This window comes from Manacus candei, unplaced genomic scaffold (genome assembly GCF_025592945.1).
Source record: "Manacus candei isolate 608988 ecotype Guabito, Panama unplaced genomic scaffold, ASM2559294v1 h1tg000040l, whole genome shotgun sequence".
Lineage (NCBI taxonomy): Eukaryota > Metazoa > Chordata > Aves > Passeriformes > Pipridae > Manacus > Manacus candei.
In genome coordinates, this window is record NW_026138088.1 from 1147884 (window position 1) to 1169852 (window position 21969).

The window sequence follows — 21969 nt, forward strand, 5'->3', positions numbered from 1 at the left end:
GCCTCTGTGCGACTGCTCAGACGGGATTCAGGATGAGCTGGATGTCTGATGTACAGTATTTGATCCCATTAATCAGCACGGGCAGCACTGACAGGCGTCAGCCTGGTGATTAACCTGCTCCTGGAAAGAGCTGCGGCATGGCCGGGTGAGCCCGGCTGTCACGGGGCCAGTGGCAGCTCAGGGAATCCCTGCTCGAGTCCCACATTCCCTTTCTTGCACAGCTATTCCTGGCATTCACATCCCAAAGCCTGCAGACCCTGGGCTGTCATGTGAACTGGCTGCTGCCCACCCACGGTTGGGGCCTGTGGGATGCTTGCTGTGGTCCCAGCTGTCGGATGCTCTGGGATGAAGGCACCGGACACGGTGTGACAGACAATCAAAGGGTCCCACACGCCTCCCCCTCACAGCCCCTCTGCCCTGTGTGTGCACCAAGGGCCGGCACATCCCGATTCCTGTCCACCCAGTGACCCCCGGGGCACCGCTGTGGCTCCGGGTGTGTCACAATCACTCGTTTAAGGGTGTTTATTCACCCTCCCTCGCACTGCTCAGCTCTCGCTTCCCCCGGCGGGGCCCCCTCCCTGCACTGCTGTGACTCCGCTGCTCTCCGCGAGGTGCCAGGAGAGCTCCAAGCACGGGCTGAGCCCGGCCGTGCTGCCGGGGCAGGTGAGCGGGCACGGCCCCGGCTCGGCCCCCCTGCCGGTACCTGTGCGCAAGCGATGGAACAAGGCAGCTCTGTCCCTCCCGGCCTGGGGACAGAGGTGCTGGGGCTTCTCCCAGGGAGAGTTCTCCAGGATCCTGGAGATCCCATGGTTTTCCTGCAGAGGAGAGGTGCTGCACCCACAGGGATTCCCCAGGCAGAGATCGATGCCCTGTGTAGATGTCACTCCACACTCACATCGCAGGGGATACATAAAATAACTGTCCACCTTGTCAGGGCTGTCCCTTGGCTGGGGACTCACATCAGCCTGGAGCAAACCTGACACAGGAACAGGGGTCATGGGCACTGGGAAGGGTGGGAGCAGCTCGGGGCAGCAGCTCTGCTCTCCATCAGACACCCACAGAGCACTGGGAGCTCAGGAAGTGCTGGCCCCTGCCTAGTGATGGGGAGCAGGGCTGGAGGGTTTCCTGCAGTGGAGGGGCCCAGCCCAGGCATCGAGGAATGCTGAGCAGCTGGGACAGGCACAGCCATGGCAGGATTTTCATTCCATCCCTCCTGGAGTCGGGAGCTGTCGGCACCAGGCGCAGCCAGCGCGGGGCTGACTCAGAGCCTCGGCATCGGGCAGGAGGATGGGTCGTTCACACACACCGGTGAACCTGCTCCTGCCAGACACATCCTGCTCTGCTGTCAGACCTGGGCCATGGGACACAGAGCTGCTCCAGTGCCATGGGAAGGGGCAAAGGTGCCAGGCTCAGCTCCCACTGGCTCCCTCACTGCAGCATGGCCAGGCTGGCCAGCAGGAGCAGCCAGGGACACGGGATACAGCTGGGGATGTAACTCATCCCCCACTGCTGCCCTGCACAGCTCCAGCCCTGCTCCAGCCATTCTCAATGTCCCATCCCTGAAAGTGTCCAAGGCCAGGTTGGACAGGGCTTGGAGCAATCTGATCTAGTGGAAGGTGTCCCTGCCCATGGCAGGGGGTTGGAAATGGCTGATCTTTAAGGTGCCTTCCAACCCAAACCCTTCTGGGATTCCATGATTCTGTGGTCCTGCCCTGAAGTCCCCTGCTTTCATCTTCCCCTTCCACTCTGCCTGAGCCAGGCAGTGCCACCCCATTCTGGAGGGAGCTCCCTGCTCCACACCAGGGAGAGAACTTGGGCCAGGGAGAGACCCTGGGATGAACCTTTGCTGGAATCTTGCCAAGCTGGGCTCCTGGCCTGTGCCAGCTCACAACCAGCACCAGCACTGGTGATGTCTGTGGACACAGGATGGGCCCATCTGGGCCCCTTCCAGCCGTGCACCTGAGACCCTCCTCCCAGGTGCCTCACACCCGCCCTGCGCTGCCACTGGCGCCACTGGGATCTCGGCAGAGTCATGGCACAGCTGGGGCAGAGGGGATAAGCCTTGCTGAGCAGCTCTCTGTGTCCAGGGGCTCCAAGACCCATGAGTGGAGCAGCCCCTGCCTTCCCTGGAGCATTGGTGCCCACTTTGCACTGCCACGTGCCCCTCAGCCCAGGCTGGGCTTTCCCCACTGTTCCCTCCTGCCGGGGGGAGGTTCCAGCCCAGCTGCCAAACAGCTCAGGCATCTGACCCTGCCCTGGTGTGACAGGGAGCGGACACTGGGCTGAATCCACCTCTCGCTGAGTGAGGGGTAAAGGACAGGAGATTTCTGGGGTTACAGCAGCAGAAATGGCGAGCACGGGGCAGAGCTGTCCCTGCTCTGCTGACTCGAGCACAGGGAAGGGGCAGGTGAGGCCGAACACCTCGGTCAGCACCTGCCTCGCTCCGGTTCGTATTTCACTGACGAGGCAAAAGCCGCATAGAGTGCGAGCCCGTCCCCACGCAGCTCCAGCCGCAGCCCGGCCCCTCCCCTGCCCCGCAGCCCGGCACACTCATCGCTGCCCACGCCAACTCCCTGAGGGCCAAACACTGGCCGTGGGCCAGCGCTCCTTCCCCGCACGCTGGCAGTGCCAAGCCTGGCCGCCCGTCCCGGCACGACGCTGGCGCTGCAGGGATTTGCCTCTTACAAAACACTTGGCTGTGGCACCCGCCCTGCCAGGCTGGGAGCTGGAGCGGGGATCCGGGAGCTGGGATGGCCAAGCTCTGGGGTCCCAGTGCCCCCACTCCCAGAGAGGCATGGAGACAGGCTGGCCCGGGGAAGGGCAGAGGTTGCAGGGGCAGAGGGACACTTGTGGGGACAGCAGCCCGTGGAGAGCCTGAGGTCCTTCGCAGCCACAGCTCACGTTTGGTGCCATGTTGTGCAGCTGCCCAGCCCCTCTGTGCCTGCTCTCGCTCCCAGGACTCCCTTGGCACCTCAAGGGTGCAAGAGCAGTGTGTTCAGCTTATCCTGGAGCTGCCTGGACCCTTACCCTTATTCACCCCATCCAGTGTGTGCTGGCCTGGCAGGGGGACAGGGAAACCTCAGCAGGCACTGCCTTGGGGGTCCAGCCCAGAAAAAACAGCTCAGTCACAGCCCCTTCTCTTGGTTATGAGCTGTCAGGGACCCCTGAGCACAGGCATTGCCATAACAACCCTGCTCAGCCGCCGTGTGCTTGGCCTTCCCGGCAGCCCCACTCTCACTCCCTGGCATGGGGCTTCTGGGAAAACCAGGTCAAGATGGAGCTGTCCTTTCAGAATGAGGCTCCACTGCAGGTTCTGTGCTCATACCACAGGCTCAGCCCTGCATTTGCCAGAGGCAGAGCCATGGCAGCTGGTCTGGCTCGAGGCAGGAAGGGCTGGTGGATTCAGTGGGATTGGGAGCACCAGGGAAGCCCAGGGTTGGGGTGCCAGGCCCCGAGGCCGCAGTCCCCCAGCCCCACAGCAGGTAATCACCATGCTGGGACTGGGTTTGGTTGAAACCCCATGGGGCTGAGGTTGGAGGTGGAGACACTGCCTGGCTCCAGGGTCCCCAATCACCCACCCCCCTGCTCCAGGGCAGGCTCCAGCTGAATTTCTCTTTTTCCCTTTGCTCCTGAAAAGGAGAAGGAATAAACCTCCCACCACAGGCTTTCCTGCCAGGGGGCTTTTTCTGAGCCTGTCAGCCTTGCTGGGAGGAAACACACCACAGGGGACAGGGGCTGCCCAGCGGCCCCCAGGGCAGGAGACCCCTGGGGCTGAGCTGCGGGTGTGTCACCGGCGTTGTTTTGGCTGACAGGGCTGCATCCCTGCCCCGGCTTGTCCCCACGCCCAGCGCCGGGCTGTGATTAGCGAGGCGGGTCCTGCCCGCGTTCCCATCTCCGCGTCAGCACCGCCGCCCTCGCGGGCGCTGCCAGCCGGGCGTGCCCAGCCAGGTGTGCCGCAGCCAGGTGTGCCACAGCCAGGTGTGCCGCCCCGCCGCCGCAGTGCCGAATAAGGAAACCGCCCGCTCCCTTCTGCTTGCAAAACACCTTGGCCTCGGTGCTGTGCTGACGCCGCTTGTTCCCACCAGCTCCTGGGAGGTGCTGGAGGCCAAGATGGCCCCTGATCCCCCCCTGGGCTGCAGCGGAGAGCCCCAGGACCCCGCAAAGCCGATGCTCCAAACCCCTGTGGGGTTGGTCCCTGGGGTCCCAGCCCCCCGTTGGCAGCACAAGGGACATGGGGAGGGCACCCACAGTGGGGCAGCCCCCAGCCATGGGGAGCATGACTCCTAGGACTGGGATATGAAGGAGCTGCTGCCCGGCTGGGGTGAGCCGTGTCCCTGGTGCTGCTGATGACCCACGGAGCAGTGCCGGGCACAGACCTGCGCTGGGCTCAGTGCCCTCATCCCTGCCACAGCTTCTGCCACAGCACGTTCTGGCCAGGGCAGTTCCAGCCTCCTGGTGATCCCACGGTGGGCTCAGCACCAGGTCACTGGCACAGGGTGGGAAACACGGCAGCAGCTGGGAGGCAGATGGGCTTGGCAAAGCTGGTTCAGGAACCAGCTGCCTGCATCTCTCTGTGTTCATGGGAGACAGGGAAAGGTGCAGGAACAGGGGGGACTCGGGTCCTTCCCTGCTGGTTCAGCGGCCAGGAGGGATGGGATGTGTCCGAGGGGCTCAGTGGGTCCAGCCCTGTCTGTAGTTTGGGAAAGCTGCCAGCTGGCTGTGGGTGACAGGAATGCCCTGAGCAGACACAGCCCCTCACCCAGTGAGTCCCATGTGTCCCCTGTCACCGGGGAGCCGTCCCCAGCCAAAGCAAAGTAAAGGGCCTGACAAGGCTTCAGTTGAAGGGCCTGACTGGCCACCCATGAAGCTCCAATCTCTTGGGGATACCGGTGCAAACCCCCCAGTTTCCAGTCATCACAACCACCCGCTCTGACCCCCAGGGAAGAGCAGTCAGACCCCAGCCATGTCGGGTACTGAGCTGCACAGACCCCACACATGGAATATGAAGGTACCAGTGCCCTAGAGACTGTGGGAGCTCCCAGAACAGCAGGAGAGGGGTCAGGGCTCTCTGCAGCATTTGGGACAAAGTCAAAATGAGGCTGACAGGAGCCCCCCAGTCTCCCAAGCCCACTGGGCTCCCCGGGCAGGGCTGTGGCTGGGCCACGCAGATGGAAAGTTATTTCTCAGAAACTGCTTGATGGTGAAAGTTCTTTCCCAGGTGTGGCACAAGAGGAATGTAAATCCTCTGAAGTCCTGATCTCTCCTGTAATTACTGTCAGACAAGTTTCAGCTTGGAGCTGGGCCGCCCCAGCCCCAGGCATGGGAGCACGGGGGTGACGCAGCCGGCCCGTCCCTGCAGCACACATGTCCCCTCCTGCCCCAGGAACGCGTCCCATGACTCATGGGGACCATGGGGGTGGTGAGGTGGGCGGCACAGAGGGAAGCACCCGCAGTCGGGAGGCTGGGTGGGTGCACCCCAGTGGGCTCGTGCAGGTGTAGGGTCCTGTGTCCTCCAACCTGGACGCCTCATGGGGTGACCAAACACCCAGATGCTGCCCCCCTGCCCTTCCTCAGGGGACAGAGCCCTGTCTGCACTGGCCTGGGCAGTGTCCCGGCCCCAGGGACTCAGCAGACCCAGGAGAAATGTGCCTCCCTGGCTCTGTGGTGGGTCTGGCCATGAAGGACACAGCTGGGCTGGCCATGCCCCTGGCATTCCTCACACTGACCAGCTCCACAGACACTGTGCCCAGGATGTTGCCACTGGGCCAGGGGACATATTCCTGGCAGCTGTGAGCCAGCAGATTCCAAAGGGCCTTGGCTCGTGGGGCTATCAAAACCGAGGGCAACTGCACAGGACTGACAATGTCTGACCCACCTCAGGGGAGCCTGTGTACAGCAGCATCTCGGGGCCAGGGGCTCGGGTTGGGCCCGCTGGGGGCATCCCGAGGGGGAAACACTCGGGTAGGAGTCCTGCACGGCTCCCACACGCCATGGCCGGGGCTTTCACCCTCGTGCTGCGCACCTCGGGGTCAGGCACGGGGCTGCAGCAGAGCAGGGACTGCCCCACCGAGACCGTGTCCCCCCGGCAGTGCCGGGGCTGCACTCGCCGCTGGTGCCAGCAGGACCCTCCCCGCAGCCCGCCAGAACTGCGCACGAGAGGCGAGCACACGGGTGCGCACACCTTTTACACCGGCTCACGCTCTTCTCCTCCCCTCAGCTGCCGGCTCAGCGCCCGCCCCGCCGATGAGGCGGCTCCGACCGCGGGCCCGGCTCTGCGGCACCGGCACCGGGGGCTGCCCGCCCGGCTGGGGCGCGGGAAGCGGCGCGGGCAGGATGCGGGCAGGGATCGGCTGCTCACACGGCAGCACCAGTACCCTGCACCCTCCCTGCACACCCCAGCACCCCCTGCACACTCCCACACACCACAGTGCCTCCCAGCGCATCCCAGCACCCCTGAACACCCCAGCGCGCCCCAGAAGCCTCCTGCACCCTCCGCACGTCTCTGCGCCCCTTGCACACCCCAGTACGCCCCTGTGCCCCCTCTGCGCATCCCAGCGCAGCCCTGCACGCCCCAGCACCCCCTTCACACCCCAGGACTGCCCCGCACACCTCGCTTCACCCCCGCACCCCCCGCACCCCGCGCTCCGCCCCGTCCCGCAGCGCCTCCCGCTGCCACCAGGGCGCGCCCGTGCGCAGCGATCGCGCCCCGCGGCACCGCCCGGCGCGTCCCGCGCGGTCCCACCGGGTACCTCCGGATCTCACTGGGTGCCACCGGGTACCCTCGGATCTCACTGAGTGCCACCGGGTACCCTCGGATCTCACTGGGTCCCACTGGGTACCCTCGGATCTCACTGGGTCCCACTGGGTACCCGTGGTCCCACCACGTACCCCCGGATCTCACTGGGTGCCACCGGGTACCCCTGGTCCCACCACGTACCCCCGGATCTCACTGGGTGCCACCGGGTACCCCTGGATCTCACTGGGTCCTACTGAGTACCCCTGGTCCCACCGGATCTCACTGGGTCCCACCAGGTACCCCTGGTCCCACCACGTACCCCCGGATCTCACTGGGTCCCACCGGGTCCACCCCAGTCCCCCTACATTAGTGCACAGCCCAGCGCAGAGCCTCAGCACCGGCCCCCAGGGCAGGTCCCAGCCCAGCTGCCCCCCATCGCCCCCGGGGTCCCCACAGGGCGGGGGGGCACCAGCACTGCAGGGACATCAGTACCATCTGGACACCAGGACCACCAGAGCACTGGGCCAGCGGCACCACGGGTCACTGGGTGACCTCCATGGCACAGGGACCACTGGGACGATTGGCACCACCAGGGTTCCTGCTGTTTGGCGCTGCCTGAGGGTCTCAGCCCAGCCTCGGTGGTGCAGACCCACACCCGTGCATTGAGCTGGGTATGGAGTTTATCCCGAGCACCCACTGGTCCCGCAGTGCCAGGCTGAGCCAGCGGTTCGGATTAATACAATAATAAGAGAGGCAAAGCTGATCAGGGCCCGTAATTACAGTTACGTATCGCAGGATCCGCCGCGCTCCGGGCGAGAGCGGGACCAGCGTGTGCCAGGCCCGGGCAGGCCTTCACCTCCCAGCAGACACGGCTGACGGGCCTTGGCTCTGCACTCCCAGCTCGTGTTCAGAAAATCATTAGTGTCATTAGAGCTCCTGGGTGGAGCATGGCCCCGGGCCAGGAGCGCTGCGGGCACTGCGAGGGAGCAGGAGCGGGAGTGGGGTCAGGCGGGGGCTGCAGTGGGGCCGTGGGTGGGGGGCTCAGGTCCTCGGGGGAGCTGGGGAGGGCTGGGCAGGTTTATTGCTGGGGGCTTCTTGTAGGCACTGACTGTTTCAGTCTTGTTAATGACTTCATAAAACTCTCTGCCAAGTACAGATTAATGAGCAGCCAAGTCCTTACCCTCGTGTGGGAAGCAACAGTGCAGCCTGGTTACAGGGGCTGCTCTGGGGTACATCTCCCCAGCACAAGGCTGGGCAGCCCCTTCCCCTCCCAGCAGCTGCAGTGGCCTCCTGGGATACGGCCCCATCGTCCCCCAAGTGCACAAGGGGAGCAGGCCCTGCTGCAGCCAGGCTATGGCAGAGCCTCACAGGCAACACCTGCCACGACCATCAGCCCTCGAGGAGCAGCAGAAGGGGAGGGCGGGTGGAGACCAGAACACGTGGCAGGGGCTGTTTCCCTGCTCCTGCCCATCCTCCTGCTCCTCGGGGCTGTGATCAGGGGCCAGGACAAGGCCTGGATACAGGAGGGCACTAAATGCTGGCAGAGGCTGTCATGGAGCAGTCACGGGGCTGGTGGAGCCCCTGTCACCACCAGCAGGTTTGTCACATCCCCCGGGGTCCTTTGGAGTGAGTGGCCGCACCCCAGAGCAGGAACCAAATCGCAATTCCCTTCCGTGAGCACGAGTCAATGCCGGTACCTGCCTCACCCACCACTGACGTCAGGGTGTCCCCACGCTGGGATTCCCATCTGGCTGGAGACCTGGCCCGGGGGTGCAGCAGGTGTGGGTGCAGGATGAATGTGGGAGCCGCTGTTTGTTGCCCAGAGTCAGCAGAAAGTACCTGTGAGTCCCTGCCGGCTGTGCCGTGCTCAGCGAGGGGAGAGGAATGAGCAGACAGGGTGTGATCGTGTTGCCACACCGAACAATGAGACATGAGAAAATGCAACAGCTGCTGCTACCTGGAAGACAGATGCTGAAAAAATAACGTGGGAAACTCCAAAGTGGGAAACTCCAAAGTTTACCGTGGAGATACAGCTCAAGCAGCTCCTGGTGGCTTTGGGACTTTGGCTCCACTCAGACACAAAAACATTCTTCTGTCTAGAGTAAAACAGGCCCTGAGCTGTGTCCATCTGTCCTCCCTCCACCAGCCAGAATGACTCTGGTCACACCTCTGACTTGCAGCTCAGGGGGATTCACAGGGAGAGCCCTGCTCACACGCAGTGTCAGAGCAGCTGGTCCCTTGGCTCTGGACCAGGGAATGGTCCATGGATCTGCAATATTGTCACCAGCCTCAGCCTGGGCTGGAGTGCACAAGCTGGATGTCACAGGAGAGCCCTTTCAGGGTCTCAGGGGCAGGAGGGCTGAGCCAGCCCTTGGAGACAGGACTGGTGTGATCACAAGCTGTTCAATACCTTCAGAGCAGAAAGGCCACGCTCAGCCAGCCTGGGGGGGGGGCTGGCAGCACATGGGGCTGTCATAGTGCCTGGGTGGCCTCGAGGACGAACAACTTTAGCAGGAACTGGTGGGAAGAGCTTCAACCATCATGCAAAGACCATCTAGTGCCAGACAGGTCCGTGATCCCCAAAGTGTAGCAGAGAGAACCTCCCTGCCCTACTCTGCCTGGCCCTTCCGATGAGCAGGAGCTGCGGACTGGCTGTGTCAGCAGTGCTGATTCCCTGGGAATCAATGCCACGAGGGGATCTCCTCGGCACCAAAACGGGCAGAGCGGGGCTGTGCTCCAGCACAGCCCTCACTGGTGGTGACAGCTCATGAAGCATCGATGTCACAGGGCTGGGAGCTTGCCTGGCCCCGAGTCTGGCTTCACTGCTCCAGTCTGGAGCCCAGAGAAGGACAGCACGGGTCACTCCCCTTTGTCCTCCCCTGTGCACTGCTGCCTCCATCGCTGCCTCCTCCCCTCCGCAGTGGCCGGGCCGTGCTGCCCCTGCGTCAGCGTGGGCAGGAGGGGATCAAACAGGGTGAGCATCACCCCCACCCCGCAGCTCGGGCAGCCGAGGCTCGGCTCCCTGGCTGATGGCGACGAGCCCTGCGCCTGCCCAGAGGGAGTTTCCATTGCAAACACACACCACCGTCTCCTTTCTTGGTAACTGATCTGGGATTGCTTTTTCCAGATAATATGGGGGAGGCCGTCAGGACATGTCCTGGCAGAAGATAGAAAACTGAGACAGAAACAAAGACATCGTTTGTCACTCCACACCTCGATATATTTGTTACCCATTTTGTGTTGTGCAGACTAACAGAGCAAACCCGTCAGCCTGGGCCCGCCATCCCTCACACACAGGAGACACCTTTCCCAGGGCTGCATCATTCAGCGGGTTCCCACTGAGCTGGGAATTGCTGTGGAAGGCACTGGGGAGAAGCTGGTCCAGAGGGGAAACCTAATGACTCCTAATTAGCTCTTATTCATGACACTAAAAGCGCAATTAAGTGCTATTCTTTGAGGCAAATGCAACATACTGACCGTTGCTGTTTTGCACCACTCTGGGCACCCCAGCAGGTAACATCACCTCCCCTCCCATGCGAGGAGCGCAGCTCGTCCCTCCCCCCTGCAGCACACAGGCAGAGATAGCATCTCCGGCGTGCTTCTTGCAGGAGCAGACTCCGATACCATCTCCCGAAAATTACGACGTTCCCTTTTTCTTTTATCTCAAGGGAATTTGTTGTGGGTGAGTGTTTCAGGAGAGCCTGGGAGACTGAATTCTTCTGCTAACATGAAATAGCCGAAGGAGCGGCTGCTCCTCCGTTTCCTGATGCCCCGTCACAGCCGGCTCAGGGGAGCTCTGTGCTGAGAGTTCCTGATGTCAGAGTGGAGCTGGTTTGGGATTGTTGTTCACGAGCTCGGTCAGGGGCCTTGGCAGCATCTGACCAGCAACGACTTTGACCAGAAAAGTCCAGAAAAAGCTGACATTGCAGGACAAGCTCCACATTTCCTCTTTGACTCCTCTGCTACGTGGTAAAAGAGCTGAAACATGGGTTGAGGTTGTGATAACACAGAAGGAAAAGCCCTAAATCCAGGTGTTCCCTACCTGTGGGGCTGTGGCAGGGCTTTACTTCATGTTAGGGCAGTTGTCACCTTCAGGCTGACTCGTGACTTGGCCTAAAATGTGAGGGTGACCTGAGGGGGTTCAGACCTCACAGCACAGGTTTTGGCCCACATGGGAGGCTCGGGGCCAACATGGGAATTGCCTGGAGCAGGAGGGTGTTTGCTGGAGCGAACATGAGCAAAGCGAGCACATCTGCTCCGAGCAGGGGTGGCCGGGGTGGCTCCGGAGCACAGCTCCCACACGACGGCTGTTGGGCAATCCTGTACCCCCCACTGTGGAGGGAAGCAGGCCAGGAACACCTGATCTTTGCCCTGCCAGGGTGCACCAGGATAGTGCTGGAAGCTGAGCACTGTCCTCTGCTCGCTCTGCCTTTGCCAGTGGTGGGTTGGGCCCAGGTCCCCTCCTTCCCCAGCTCCCTGAGGGACAGGGCATGTGTGCACCCCAAATCCCCTGATTTAGCAGCCTGGGGAGTCAGAAATCCAAATCTGAAGCCCATAGGTGTGAGGCAGTGCTGCCCAAAGAGCAGAGCCCTCAACTGAGAGGATCCAGAATTTCTCTCTCTGGTTAAGTTGGTTCCTCGGTGGCCGCCCAGAAAATCACCCCACGCTCCTGGAGCTGCTGAAGGCAGCGTGACTGCTGTGAAGTCCTGGGATCTAACAGAAGGCAGATAAAGCCTTGTTGTTATTGTGTCCTTCAGGGAACAGATGAAAGAAAGGAGGCACCATGAATTACCGAGGGTGAGGCTCTGGGAACATCTGAGCACCTCCAAAATCAGTTAAGTGCATTAATGTGAAAACAGCCGGAGGGGCCCGGGAAGGAAGGAGATCACAACAGGAGGGAAAACACAAAAGGGTTCCTAATCCCTATAACTCCCTCACTACCTCAGAGGCACCTCTGCTAAAAGCAAAAATAACTTCTCTTATTGAGAATGCCACGGTGGAGCCAGGCGGGCCGGGCTGGGTGTGCGATTTTCCACTGCATGCGGCAAGAGTTGGCGTCACACCAGCGAAGGGTTTTATTCCCAACAAAGAATAAAACAGTGCAGGGTCTAATTTCCTGCTTCTTTGCTGCTTTTTTCAGGCCAATACCTGTCCAGCTGCATGACTGTAATGGCTCTGCCCAGTCCCTCAGTAGCCCCGGGCAGGGGTGGCCGGCGGGGCCTCACCACTGTCCCTCCCTCTGCGCTGCCCTGGGCGAGCCCTTGGGGTTTGCAGGGTCCTCACCCCAGTGCTGGGTGTGGGGGCCTTTGCCCCTCAGCACTTTTGGCACAGGGGATGCTGGTCCTGCTGAGTTACTGTTGGCTGTTACTGTTACTGACCTCAGCTGCAAATCCATAGGAAAAAACCTATGGCACAGGCACTGATAAGGACTGATCGTTCTCTTCCCATTGATAAGGATTGATCATGCTCTTCCCATTGATAAGGACTGATCCTACTCTTCCCATCAGAAATTGCAGGTAGCGTGCCCTGGCCGTGGGTGTCTGATGCAGTTGCAGTCCCACTCTTCTGATTCAGAATATTTAGGCATTAAAACCTGCCTCAGCCAGGAGAGAGAGGAAATTGTGGCACAGGATTTTTTAGCTTCTATGCATTTTTTAGAAGCCACAGGCTGCTTCTGTGGAATTTGGGACAGGTGATGGAGCAAAGCAGGTACCCATTGCTGTAGGGACTTTCCAGTCTCTGTCAGGAGATTCAGCCCAGACTGGTACAAAAGCAGAAATTACAAGATTTCTGCCAAATCCCATATCAGTACACAAATCCCGCCAGGTCTGTGCTTGTCCTGGGTTAGAGGTCCTGACAGGAAAGTTTCCATCTGGCTCTGGGTTGGCCCATATAAAGATTATGGATGTGCAGAGCTCTTAAGTCAGCAGCTTTCCTTGGCTTTGGACTCTTTAAAAAAGCAAATAAACAGATTTGTAGATTTTTGCAATGATATCAGCCACTTGTGGGCGACCTGGCGGATCGCAGAGGATTCACTTGTGTTACTTCATGAGGGAGCAGCGGGTGGAGCTGGGCTGGGAACGCTAAAACGTAGCCATGAGCAGGAGCCTGGACCACGCCAGGTGCTGGCAATGGAAGCGGAAGGAGAAGATCCCGTGCGTGCCCTGGTGCTGCTGGTGGGATGTGACAAAAGATGTGAAATCAGGGAGAGGAAAATGATGATTCTGGAATTTGGCTCAGGCTGTTGGGGGTGACGAAAAGCACTGGGAACGCCTCCTGGCCGGGCTATAAAGGGCCCCGAGGCAGGGGAAGGAGCACTCACTGCTGAGCTGCAGAACTGCCTCTCTCTCCACCTCCAGCCTCCACCATGAGCACCACTGTCAGGCAATACTCCTCCTCCACCTCCCTCAAGGGATTCGGGAGCCTGGGGGGAGGCTCCAGCAGGCTTTCCTCCGTGCGTGTCGGGGGGGGAGGCTACAGGGCCCCCAGCGTGCACGGGGGCTCTGGCAGCTACTCCGTCTCTTCCCGCGTCGTCTCGGGGCTCGGAAGTGGCTTTGGGGGCAGCTACTGCAGCAGCGTCGGAGGGGCCCTCGGCGGGGGCTTTGGGGGCAGCTTTGGGGCCGGCTTTGGGGCCGGCTTTGGAGGGGGCTTTGGAGGCGGCGATGGCATCCTGCCGGCGGGGGAGAAGGAGACGATGCAGAACCTCAACGACCGCCTGGCCGCCTACCTGGACAAGGTGCGAGCCCTGGAGGAGGCCAACACCGACCTGGAGGTCAAGATCAGGGAGTGGTACAAGAAGCAGGGCCCTGGTCCTGACCGGGACTACAGCCCCTACTATAGGACCATCGAGGAGCTCAGGAACAAGGTAGGACTGGGGATTAATGCACTGGGACATCGTGTGTCAGAGAGGAAGCAGAAACACTGACTGTTACTTCTGTAATTAGTCAGCACTAATTATGTTGTAAAAAGTGTCCCAGTGGCACATGGGGAGCGCCAGGTTGGAAATCAGGGGTGTTTCAACGTCATCTTTTGGTTGCATCCTCCTGGGTGGGACAAGTGGCAGCTTTCACTGGCAGAAACGGATGTAACAAGACGTAACACAAAAAAGAAGAATACAGACAAGTCTGCACTGATCATGTGTGTTCTTGGGAGTTTTAAAGGAATGTGCAGGGAAAGTTGTAACTGTGGGCAAACTGTGAGACGCTGATGTCATGTTTGGAAACATTCTGGCAAAGAATTTGCAAACTTGTTTCAGCTCCTCCTATTAAGGAGATTTAGATGATAAAAAGATGTATCTGACCAATAACGAGTTCTTCACCTCCTTTTGGCAGTCACTGCCCCTGGGCTGGGCTTGGTGCAAAGCCCCCAGCCCAGGCATCTTGGGGGATTCCTCTCCATCTGATTTGAGTCCCAGCACCTCATTTTGGAGGAAATGCTCCAATTTCTTTTGTCCTCTGTTACTTCCCATGCATGAATTGCCCCCAGCAAACACGCAGGAAGCCTTGTGCAGCTAGAGCTGTGGGAGTGCTGGCAAAGGATGCAGGGAATCCATTTTCCTCCCATCTCCTTAACACAATTCTCCCAAACTCTGACTTGAATCTCCTCCCAGGAGGGGTTATTTGCTTTGGTAATATGAAAATCAGAAGCTGTAGGCACCTGCTCACTGCCTTTTGCTCCATTTCTGTTGCCAAGAAATTAAATCCACCCCAGAACAAGGTGTGCCAAGTGCAGACACCCTGCTGGTCCCTCTGTCCTGCCACGGTGCTGCAGGTGGGGACCACGTGATTCCTCCTTGACCTTTCTATAATCAGCACCTGCCCTGAAGGACGGGAACAAAAGCTACCATCAGATTTCACACATCTTTCATGGCCCCACCTTGCCTTTTGGAACACTTACTGATGGATTTTTGGAAAGGGAAGTCACAGACCGACCAGCCCCTTCCCACGGTCGCAGCTGCAGCTCCCTTGTCCCGATTCCATGCACACTTCTGCTAAAGAAATCCCAAACTTCCCCAAAACTGCTCCTGTCCCAGCACTCCCACTGTGCTGCTTCCCTTGATCTGTCAGGAGGAGTTCCTGACGCTCCTTTTTTTATCCTCCACCCACCAGGTGCTGGCGGCCACAGTTGACAATGCCAACCTCTTGCTGCAGATTGACAATGCCAGGCTGACGGCCGATGACTTCAGGACCAAGTAAGCCACATTTCCTGGAAAAACGGAGCGAAGGGAAGTTTGATGCAATGAGGAGAAAATCCCACCCAAACCCCAAAAAGGCAGCGGGAAAACAAAGCCTTCAAAACGAGGGTGTAATTTCCAAAGCAGATGGTTATCTCAGGCACTCAGGGATTGTGTTGCTTCCATCCACGACCACTGTGTTATTCCCATTCCTTGTTCACCCATGGCACAGGCTCTCCTGTGCAGAGGCCTTGCCCTGTGCCTTGTTGTGCACTTAATGTGTGTGTGCAGCTGCACAGAGCACAGAGCCAGCACCAGGGCCTGGTGGGATCAGGAGCAGGGTGACGTGATGGACTCAGGTGGACACTGTTTTGCTGGTTTTCCCCACATTTGTGCAGCTTTGCTGACTGTTGCTGTGCCCCCAGGTTTGAGTCAGAGCAGGCCCTGCGCCTGAGCGTGGAGGCCGATATCAACGGCCTGCGCCGCGTCCTGGACGAGCTGACCCTGGCCAGAGCCGACCTGGAGATGCAGATCGAGAACCTGAAGGAGGAGCTGGCTTATCTGAAGAAGAACCACGAGGAGGTGAGCACAGAGCCAGGCTCAAAAAAGGCCATCCTGGGCCCAGAAATTTGATCTCTGGTCCAGCCTTTAAGGCTACACTAAGTGCTGGGCGGGAGGTGAGAAGTGCTGGTGAGGCAGCAGAGGGGCTGCACCTTGGACAGCAGCACATCCTCCCCATCCTCCCTGGAGACTGGGTAACACCCACTCACCACTTGGCATGTCAGTAATAACCACTGTAGCTGTTAGAACTTTATTAACATCGCTCACAGCTTCGGGCAGGGAAGGTCTGTTCCTTGAGAAATGAACCAGCTATAGGCTTTGTTTTATTTTCTGACGAAATAACTCCCATAGGGATTTCTTAAGAATTTGATCTATTTTCTCTGTGGTCATGGGGCAAAGACCCCAATTGGCTCCCTGTTGATCTGCCTCCAAATGCTCCCTTTCCTGAAGAACTCTGTCTCAAGAAAAACATTTCATATGCTGGTTCTTGGATTGCATGAAGATGTTTTTCTCTTTCTGTGTCAGGAAATGAGTGCCCTGCGCGGGCAGGTGGGTGGGGAGATCAGCGTGGAGATGGACGCTGCCCCCGGAATCGACCTGACCAAGATCCTGGCGGAGATGCGGGAGCAGTACGAGAGCCTGGCGGAGAAGAACCGCAGGGACGCCGAGCAGTGGTTCTTCACCAAGGTGAGGGGCTGGGGGGGAGCAGCGGGCACGGGGCCGGGGCTGTGCCCACCACTGGGGCTCTGAGGGCACGGCTCGGCCTCACTGCAGACGGAAGAGCTGAACCGGGAGGTGGCCATCAACACGGAGCAGCTGCAGAGCGGCAAGACGGAGATCACGGAGCTGCGGCGCACGATCCAGAGCCTGGAGATCGACCTGCAGTCCCAGCTGAGCACGGTACGGGGGGCGGGGGGCACCCGGGGACACGGGCCCGGGGCCGCAGGGCTGTGCCCCCCCGGCCGCCCCCGCGCCCCTGAGCCGGCCCCGTGCCCGTCCCGCAGAAAGCGGCGCTGGAGGGCACCCTGGCCGACACGGAAGCGCGCTACGGCACCCAGCTGGCCCAGCTGCAGGTGCTGATCACCAGCGTGGAGGAGCAGCTGGCCGAGCTGCGCTGCGACATGGAGCGCCAGAACCACGAGTACAGGGTCCTGCTGGACGTCAAGTGCCGCCTGGAGCAGGAGATCGCCACGTACCGCCGGCTCCTGGAGGGCGAGGACGCCCAGTGCGTGAGGGGCTGCGCGGGGAGGGCGGCGGGAGGACACGGGGATAGCAAAGGAAACAGAAAAGGAACCACCTGCATTCCCTGCAGGGTCCTGTCAGCCCATTCCCTGACCCACCGCATGCAACAGGGTCTCCAAGTCCAGAACAGCCCCGTGGTTATAACGGTGCTGCAGCATCCCTGGGATCCACCTCCCATCCCTCCTGTGTCCGTGTGACCCTGCAGAGGGAGCAGGTGCTGCTGCTGCTCCTCGCAGCTGGGATAGGTGCTGCCTTGGTATCCAAATCCCCGTGGCACACATGCATCCTTAGCAGTTTCTTCCCTTAATTGTGACACCAGGCAGTTTCCACGAGCACTGGAGTTTTAATCACTTACTGGTGATTATCACAAGAAATAAAGGCAGGGTTTAAATAATGATTTTGTCTTAGCGATCACCCACTTTTTTCCTGTTTCTGACCACCCCTTCCCTGTTCTCCTCCTGTAGCATGTCCTCCCACTACATCGCGCCAAAAGAAGGTAAGAACAGGTCTTGGCTGAAGCTCTGATCACATACAGCTCTATCACACCCTTATCCACCTTCTTAGCACAGAATTCTTCTACTAATCTACTAAAGTTACTATTGCATTATATTTCCAAAATGTGAATTGACACAAACCACTCTTATGATATACCAAAACCTCTTTGAGAAATTATCTGAGCAGACTGAAACTGTACAGTGAAGCTTTCAGGGGTGGGAATGGGGTGTTATGTTGGGTTTCTGAGGCGGTGGTTCTAATAACAAATCTTTAGGATGAAGCTCTTTAAGACACTTTCTCCTTGCTGCCCTGGAAATAATGGTTCCTTCCCTCCCCACTGCAGGGCCTGTAACCACCCGCCAGATCCGCACGATCTTCGAGGAGGTGCAGGATGGGAAGGTGATCTCCTCCCGGGAGCAGATCACCCAGGCTGCCCACTGAGCCCTCAGAGCCCACTGAGCCTGGTTTGCTGCAAACCTCGCCTGGCACAGCAAAGCAGATCCCTGCTGACATGCTCTGGCCCTGTGTGCCATGAAAAGCACCTTCTCCCTCTCTCACCCCCCTCCTTCCCCTCCCTCACCCTTCTCTCAGCACTGTGCCACACACAGAAATCAAATAAAGCTTCTCCTCACACTCCTGCAAACCAGGCTCTGGTCCCGTTGCTCTCGGGCTGTCCCGCTCCTGCAGCCATGGGACAGAGCTCCTCCCTGGAAGGACCAACATTCCCCATCCTTGGTACCCCGATGGCAGGCCCAGCACACTCACACCTCTGAACACCTGAGACCTGGCGGCTCCAGGGAAGAGGGGAGGGATGCTGGTGTGGAGGAGAGATCTAGACAGGAACTGATCCCCCAGGTGGTGGGAGGTGAAACCTGTCAGCGTGTCTGCGTTTCACCTCGGGCTGGGCACTGAGAGGTTCAGGTGGGCAAAGCACTCCCCCACTGTGACACCCAGGGAGAGCAGAGCCGAAGCTTTAACCCAGAGAGGCCAAGCAAGAACATGAATAAAGCCCAGGTGATGCAGCCAGGACCCTGCAACAGCTCTGCCCCAGCAGCTGCCCCCCAGTCCGGATCCTGAGCTTTGGGAAGCTGCAGGTGGGGCAGGGGTTCCCTGGCTGCTGCCCCTCCAGACAGGCAAACTCAGCTCAGTTTGATTCCTGCTTCCAAAGGTGCTGCTGAAGGGTGAGGAAAACAGTGATGGGAAGCAGTGGGGTATGGTCTGTGCAAGCAAAAAGATTAAAATTCTTCTGAGAGTTCTTCTGGCACTCCCCGGGGTGCTGGTGGCTGCTCCTGACACAGCAGTTCCTGCTGCTGTCAGCTGGCCCAGCGTTCCTGGAAAGCCAGTTCAGACACATTCTTGGCTGGATTCTGTCACATTTATTACTTCATAAATCCAACTTCTAAATCAATGAGATGAATCAGAGCAATGCTACTGATTGTGAGTGAGAGCAGAGCTGGCCACACAGCTTTATGACCCCTCTCCAGAAAATCTGCCTGGAATTCAGGGGGAGATAAGACAAAATTCTTTTTTTTTCCCCCAGACATTGGAATGATGCCTGCAGTGCATCAGCTGGGTTGGCAGGGACCCCCACAGTCCTGCCCTGCAGCTCTGCCCAGCACCAAGGGCTGTGTCCCCCCTGTCCCCTTGGAGCAGACCCCTGTGATCCCTGTGGGTCATCAGCTGTCCTGAGCACCCCCAGCATCCACCAAGCGGTGGAGACACGATTTGGTTTAAAGTTGAACTCTATCAGATAATCAGTGAGCTCATTTCCACTCAGATTCCACCCAAGGACATGGAAACAACCCAGTGAGGCAGTGCTGGGGTCAGGAGAACATCCTTGTGGTGCATCGTGGATGATCCACGCATCAACAGCAGCACAATTCCCAGCTGGAGGCACTTCCAGCCCAGCACCTCCACAGTCCTGCAGACTGCACTCCCTCTGCTCCCACAGCCTTGAAGGAGCAGCTCTGGGCAGCCTCAGGTCTCTCCCTGGGGAGATCCATAGTCTGGAGCCTCTCCCTGGGGGGATCCATGCCCTGGGTTGGATAAAGGCAAGGCTGAGCCATCCAAGCTCAGCTGCCTGAGAAGTGTCAGGACAGACACAGCCTGCAGTCAACCCTCCAGCTGCCACCCTTGCGACACAGAGCGAGGGGCTGCTGAGGTGCCTCGCTGGAATTCACCCTTGCTTCATATTTTTCTCCTGTAAAAGTCTGGGCACACCCCTGTTCCTATAGAAACAACAAATAACACTTTTCTAACGAAATCCCCTGGTTTAATTACTCCTACTGCACAGTGTGAGGGAGGTGTGAAAAACAGAAGTCGATTCTCTCCTGCCTTGAGCACTATTAATTAGCCCTGACCTCAGGAAACCTGTCAAGGAGGGATCTGCAGGCTCATGCTGACAGGCAGCGGCAGTTTAAGGCATGTTTCAAAAACTGGAAATTTAGTCCACAAAGACAGTTCGACTTCTCAGGCTACACAGAGTTACTCTGACAAAAAAGACCACTTCAGAAAGAGACATTGATATGCGGGTTTTCAGCTCATTTTAAGGACAGGAGAAACTTTATAAACACATTTAAAGAGAGAAGTGGTTTTATCCAGGTAGTATCTGGGTCTGCTGATAAATGAGTTTGGAGCCAGAACTTCACCTCCATTTTCCTCCTACAGAATTGTGTGTTTAAACATCAATGTGCAACCACAAAGCTGTTATGCCATAGAACTGGAATTCTGATTTTGAAATGTATTAAAGGTGGGCTCACAGCATGCACGTGCTACTCAACAGAGGCAGGATCTGGTTTAATACCCAGCCTTTTACTTCAAAGAGTGTGATACAAACAACATGCAGTCCTCGTGGTTGTGTTCAATGGGAGGTCATGGAAATAATATCCTCGAGTGGTTAATGTTGTTTTCCACCTTAATTAACACTTCATGATTTTAATTGCTGCCCTGTGGCACTATCAAAGTATCACAGATATTTTGGGCAATGTGTATTTTTATGACACAGCAGTTCAATGGCAAACAAAAGATGACAGAAAAGGCAATTTCACACACAGACAGAGCCACGTGTCACACGTGTGACACACACAGAGACAGTGTGACGGTGTGACAGTGACCTTGGGACACCCCCGCTGCCCTGAGGGGCTTTGCTCAGGGCCAGGCTGAGGGTTTGGACTCACAGGGGGCTCTGCACTGGTTTTGTCTCTGACATTCCCCTTCCCCCTTGTCACCACTGCAATCGGGGAGGACAAACCACAGCATTGCCCGGGCGAAGATGAGGAAATAAAGATGAGGAGGAAGCACATTCCTCAGAGTGACACGTCCCGGCCGCCCCCGCGCTGCTGCACCTTCCCCATGTGCACCTGGGCAGGACGGGGGAGTGGGCGGCGCTGGCCCCGCGCCCGCGCTCGCGCCGGGGATGGAACAGCCAGAGCCAACACGGCCGAGGCTCCTGCAGAGGTCCTGCACAGCTCCAAGTCCTATGGAAGATGGGCAACCACTTCTCCACAGCAGCCAGCTCCTGATATTCCAAGGACACATCCCACTCCTGCACCGTCTCCAGCTTTCTGCAGAGGGAGGGGAGGGAGTCGTGCCCTTTGAGCTGCTCAGTAATGTACCTTTGTTCTTCTTTCCATTCCCTTTCCCCCCTCCTTTGGCAAATGATCTAAGGAAGAACTTGGCTGTTGGGAAGGGGCTGTTGGGGCCTGTCTGTGGAGACAGCCCAACAATCCACCGTGTGCACACATGAGCATTCCCTCCTCCTCCACACCCTGTGTGACGAGCCAGGGACACTGGGATTGGTGGGCTCTGCCCATGCTGGGGGTCAGCACGGAGTGCCGACAGCAGACCACGGCACTGCACTCAGGTTTGGAGTCCTTTTGCTCGTCAGACACAACCACAGTCTCTCCTGACGGGAGCTGTCAGCTCTAAACTCACACTGCACTTGTCCTGCCTGGTCACAACTGATGTTGTCCCTCTCAGAAGACATCACCAGCATTGGCTGCCCAGCTGTGCTGCTGTCAGCTTTGTGCTCCTGTTCACAGGGTTTAGACACCAGGAGTTTGTTCCTTACATCCTTCATCTACTTTATGCTATTCTGCATTTTTCCTGGAGCATCTCGTAATGTCTAGCTAGCAGCCATACCCTGCCCTTTCAGGATAGTTTGCTAGTGCTCATCCACAAAGAACACAAACCATCCCCTGCTAATGCCTTTTCACATTCCCCCACTCATGGGTGGTCTCTGAAGTAAAGACTCGAGCGAGCCCTGGAGCACGAATTCCCTTTTCATTGCTTTTTCACTACTGATCATCCCTCTCCCTGTGGATAAAAGAGCACACTTGTATTTCCAGGATCAGGAGCCAAGTTCCTTCTGGCACCATTGTACTCACGGGGCTGTGGAGGTGTCACGACACGGCTGCTGTCCCTGCAGGTGTGTGTGCAGCCTAAGCAGGGACAGGAAACTAACTGGGATGAAAAGCCACAGTAAAAGAGATGCTGAGTTACTCCCTCAAACACTGCCTGTTCTAGAGCTAACAGTGCAGAAGGAATTAAATCGTAGCCCTGAGCAAGGAGCCTCCTCCTTTGAATCACACCTGATGATTTACTTGGAAACGGAAGAAGCATAAAGACGCCCTTTGTGAGAGAAAAACCTTCTAGTGGAGTATGACAAAAAGCATCAACAGAACAAAGGCAAAAATGACGATTCTGGAAGTTGGCTCAGGTTTTAGGAGTGATGAAAATCGTCGGGAATGCAACAAAAAAAAAA

General features: G+C 58.2%; 1 protein-coding gene across 1 annotated transcript; it reads left to right on the forward strand.

The window, feature by feature from the left end:
* The first annotated feature begins 13013 nt into the window (after positions 1-13013).
* LOC127474156 (keratin, type I cytoskeletal 14-like) lies at positions 13014-17841 on the forward strand. Its single transcript, XM_051794652.1, has 8 exons — positions 13014-13601; positions 14845-14927; positions 15335-15491; positions 15996-16157; positions 16245-16370; positions 16475-16695; positions 17177-17208; positions 17551-17841. The coding sequence occupies exons 1-8, from the start codon at positions 13104-13106 to the stop codon at positions 17646-17648; spliced, it is 1377 nt and encodes a 458-aa protein (XP_051650612.1). The 5' UTR covers positions 13014-13103; the 3' UTR covers positions 17649-17841.
* Positions 17842-21969: the final 4128 nt, after the last annotated feature.

Bases quoted from the DNA above. Each gene is read 5' to 3' on its own strand.
- LOC127474156 (XM_051794652.1), top strand. From the start codon at position 13,104: ATGAGCACCACTGTCAGGCAATACTCCTCCTCCACCTCCCTCAAGGGA. The intron at 14,928-15,334 runs GTAAGCCACATT...CTGTGCCCCCAG, and splicing joins GCCGATGACTTCAGGACCAA to GTTTGAGTCAGAGCAGGCCC. The intron at 16,371-16,474 runs GTACGGGGGGCG...CCCGTCCCGCAG, and splicing joins TGCAGTCCCAGCTGAGCACG to AAAGCGGCGCTGGAGGGCAC.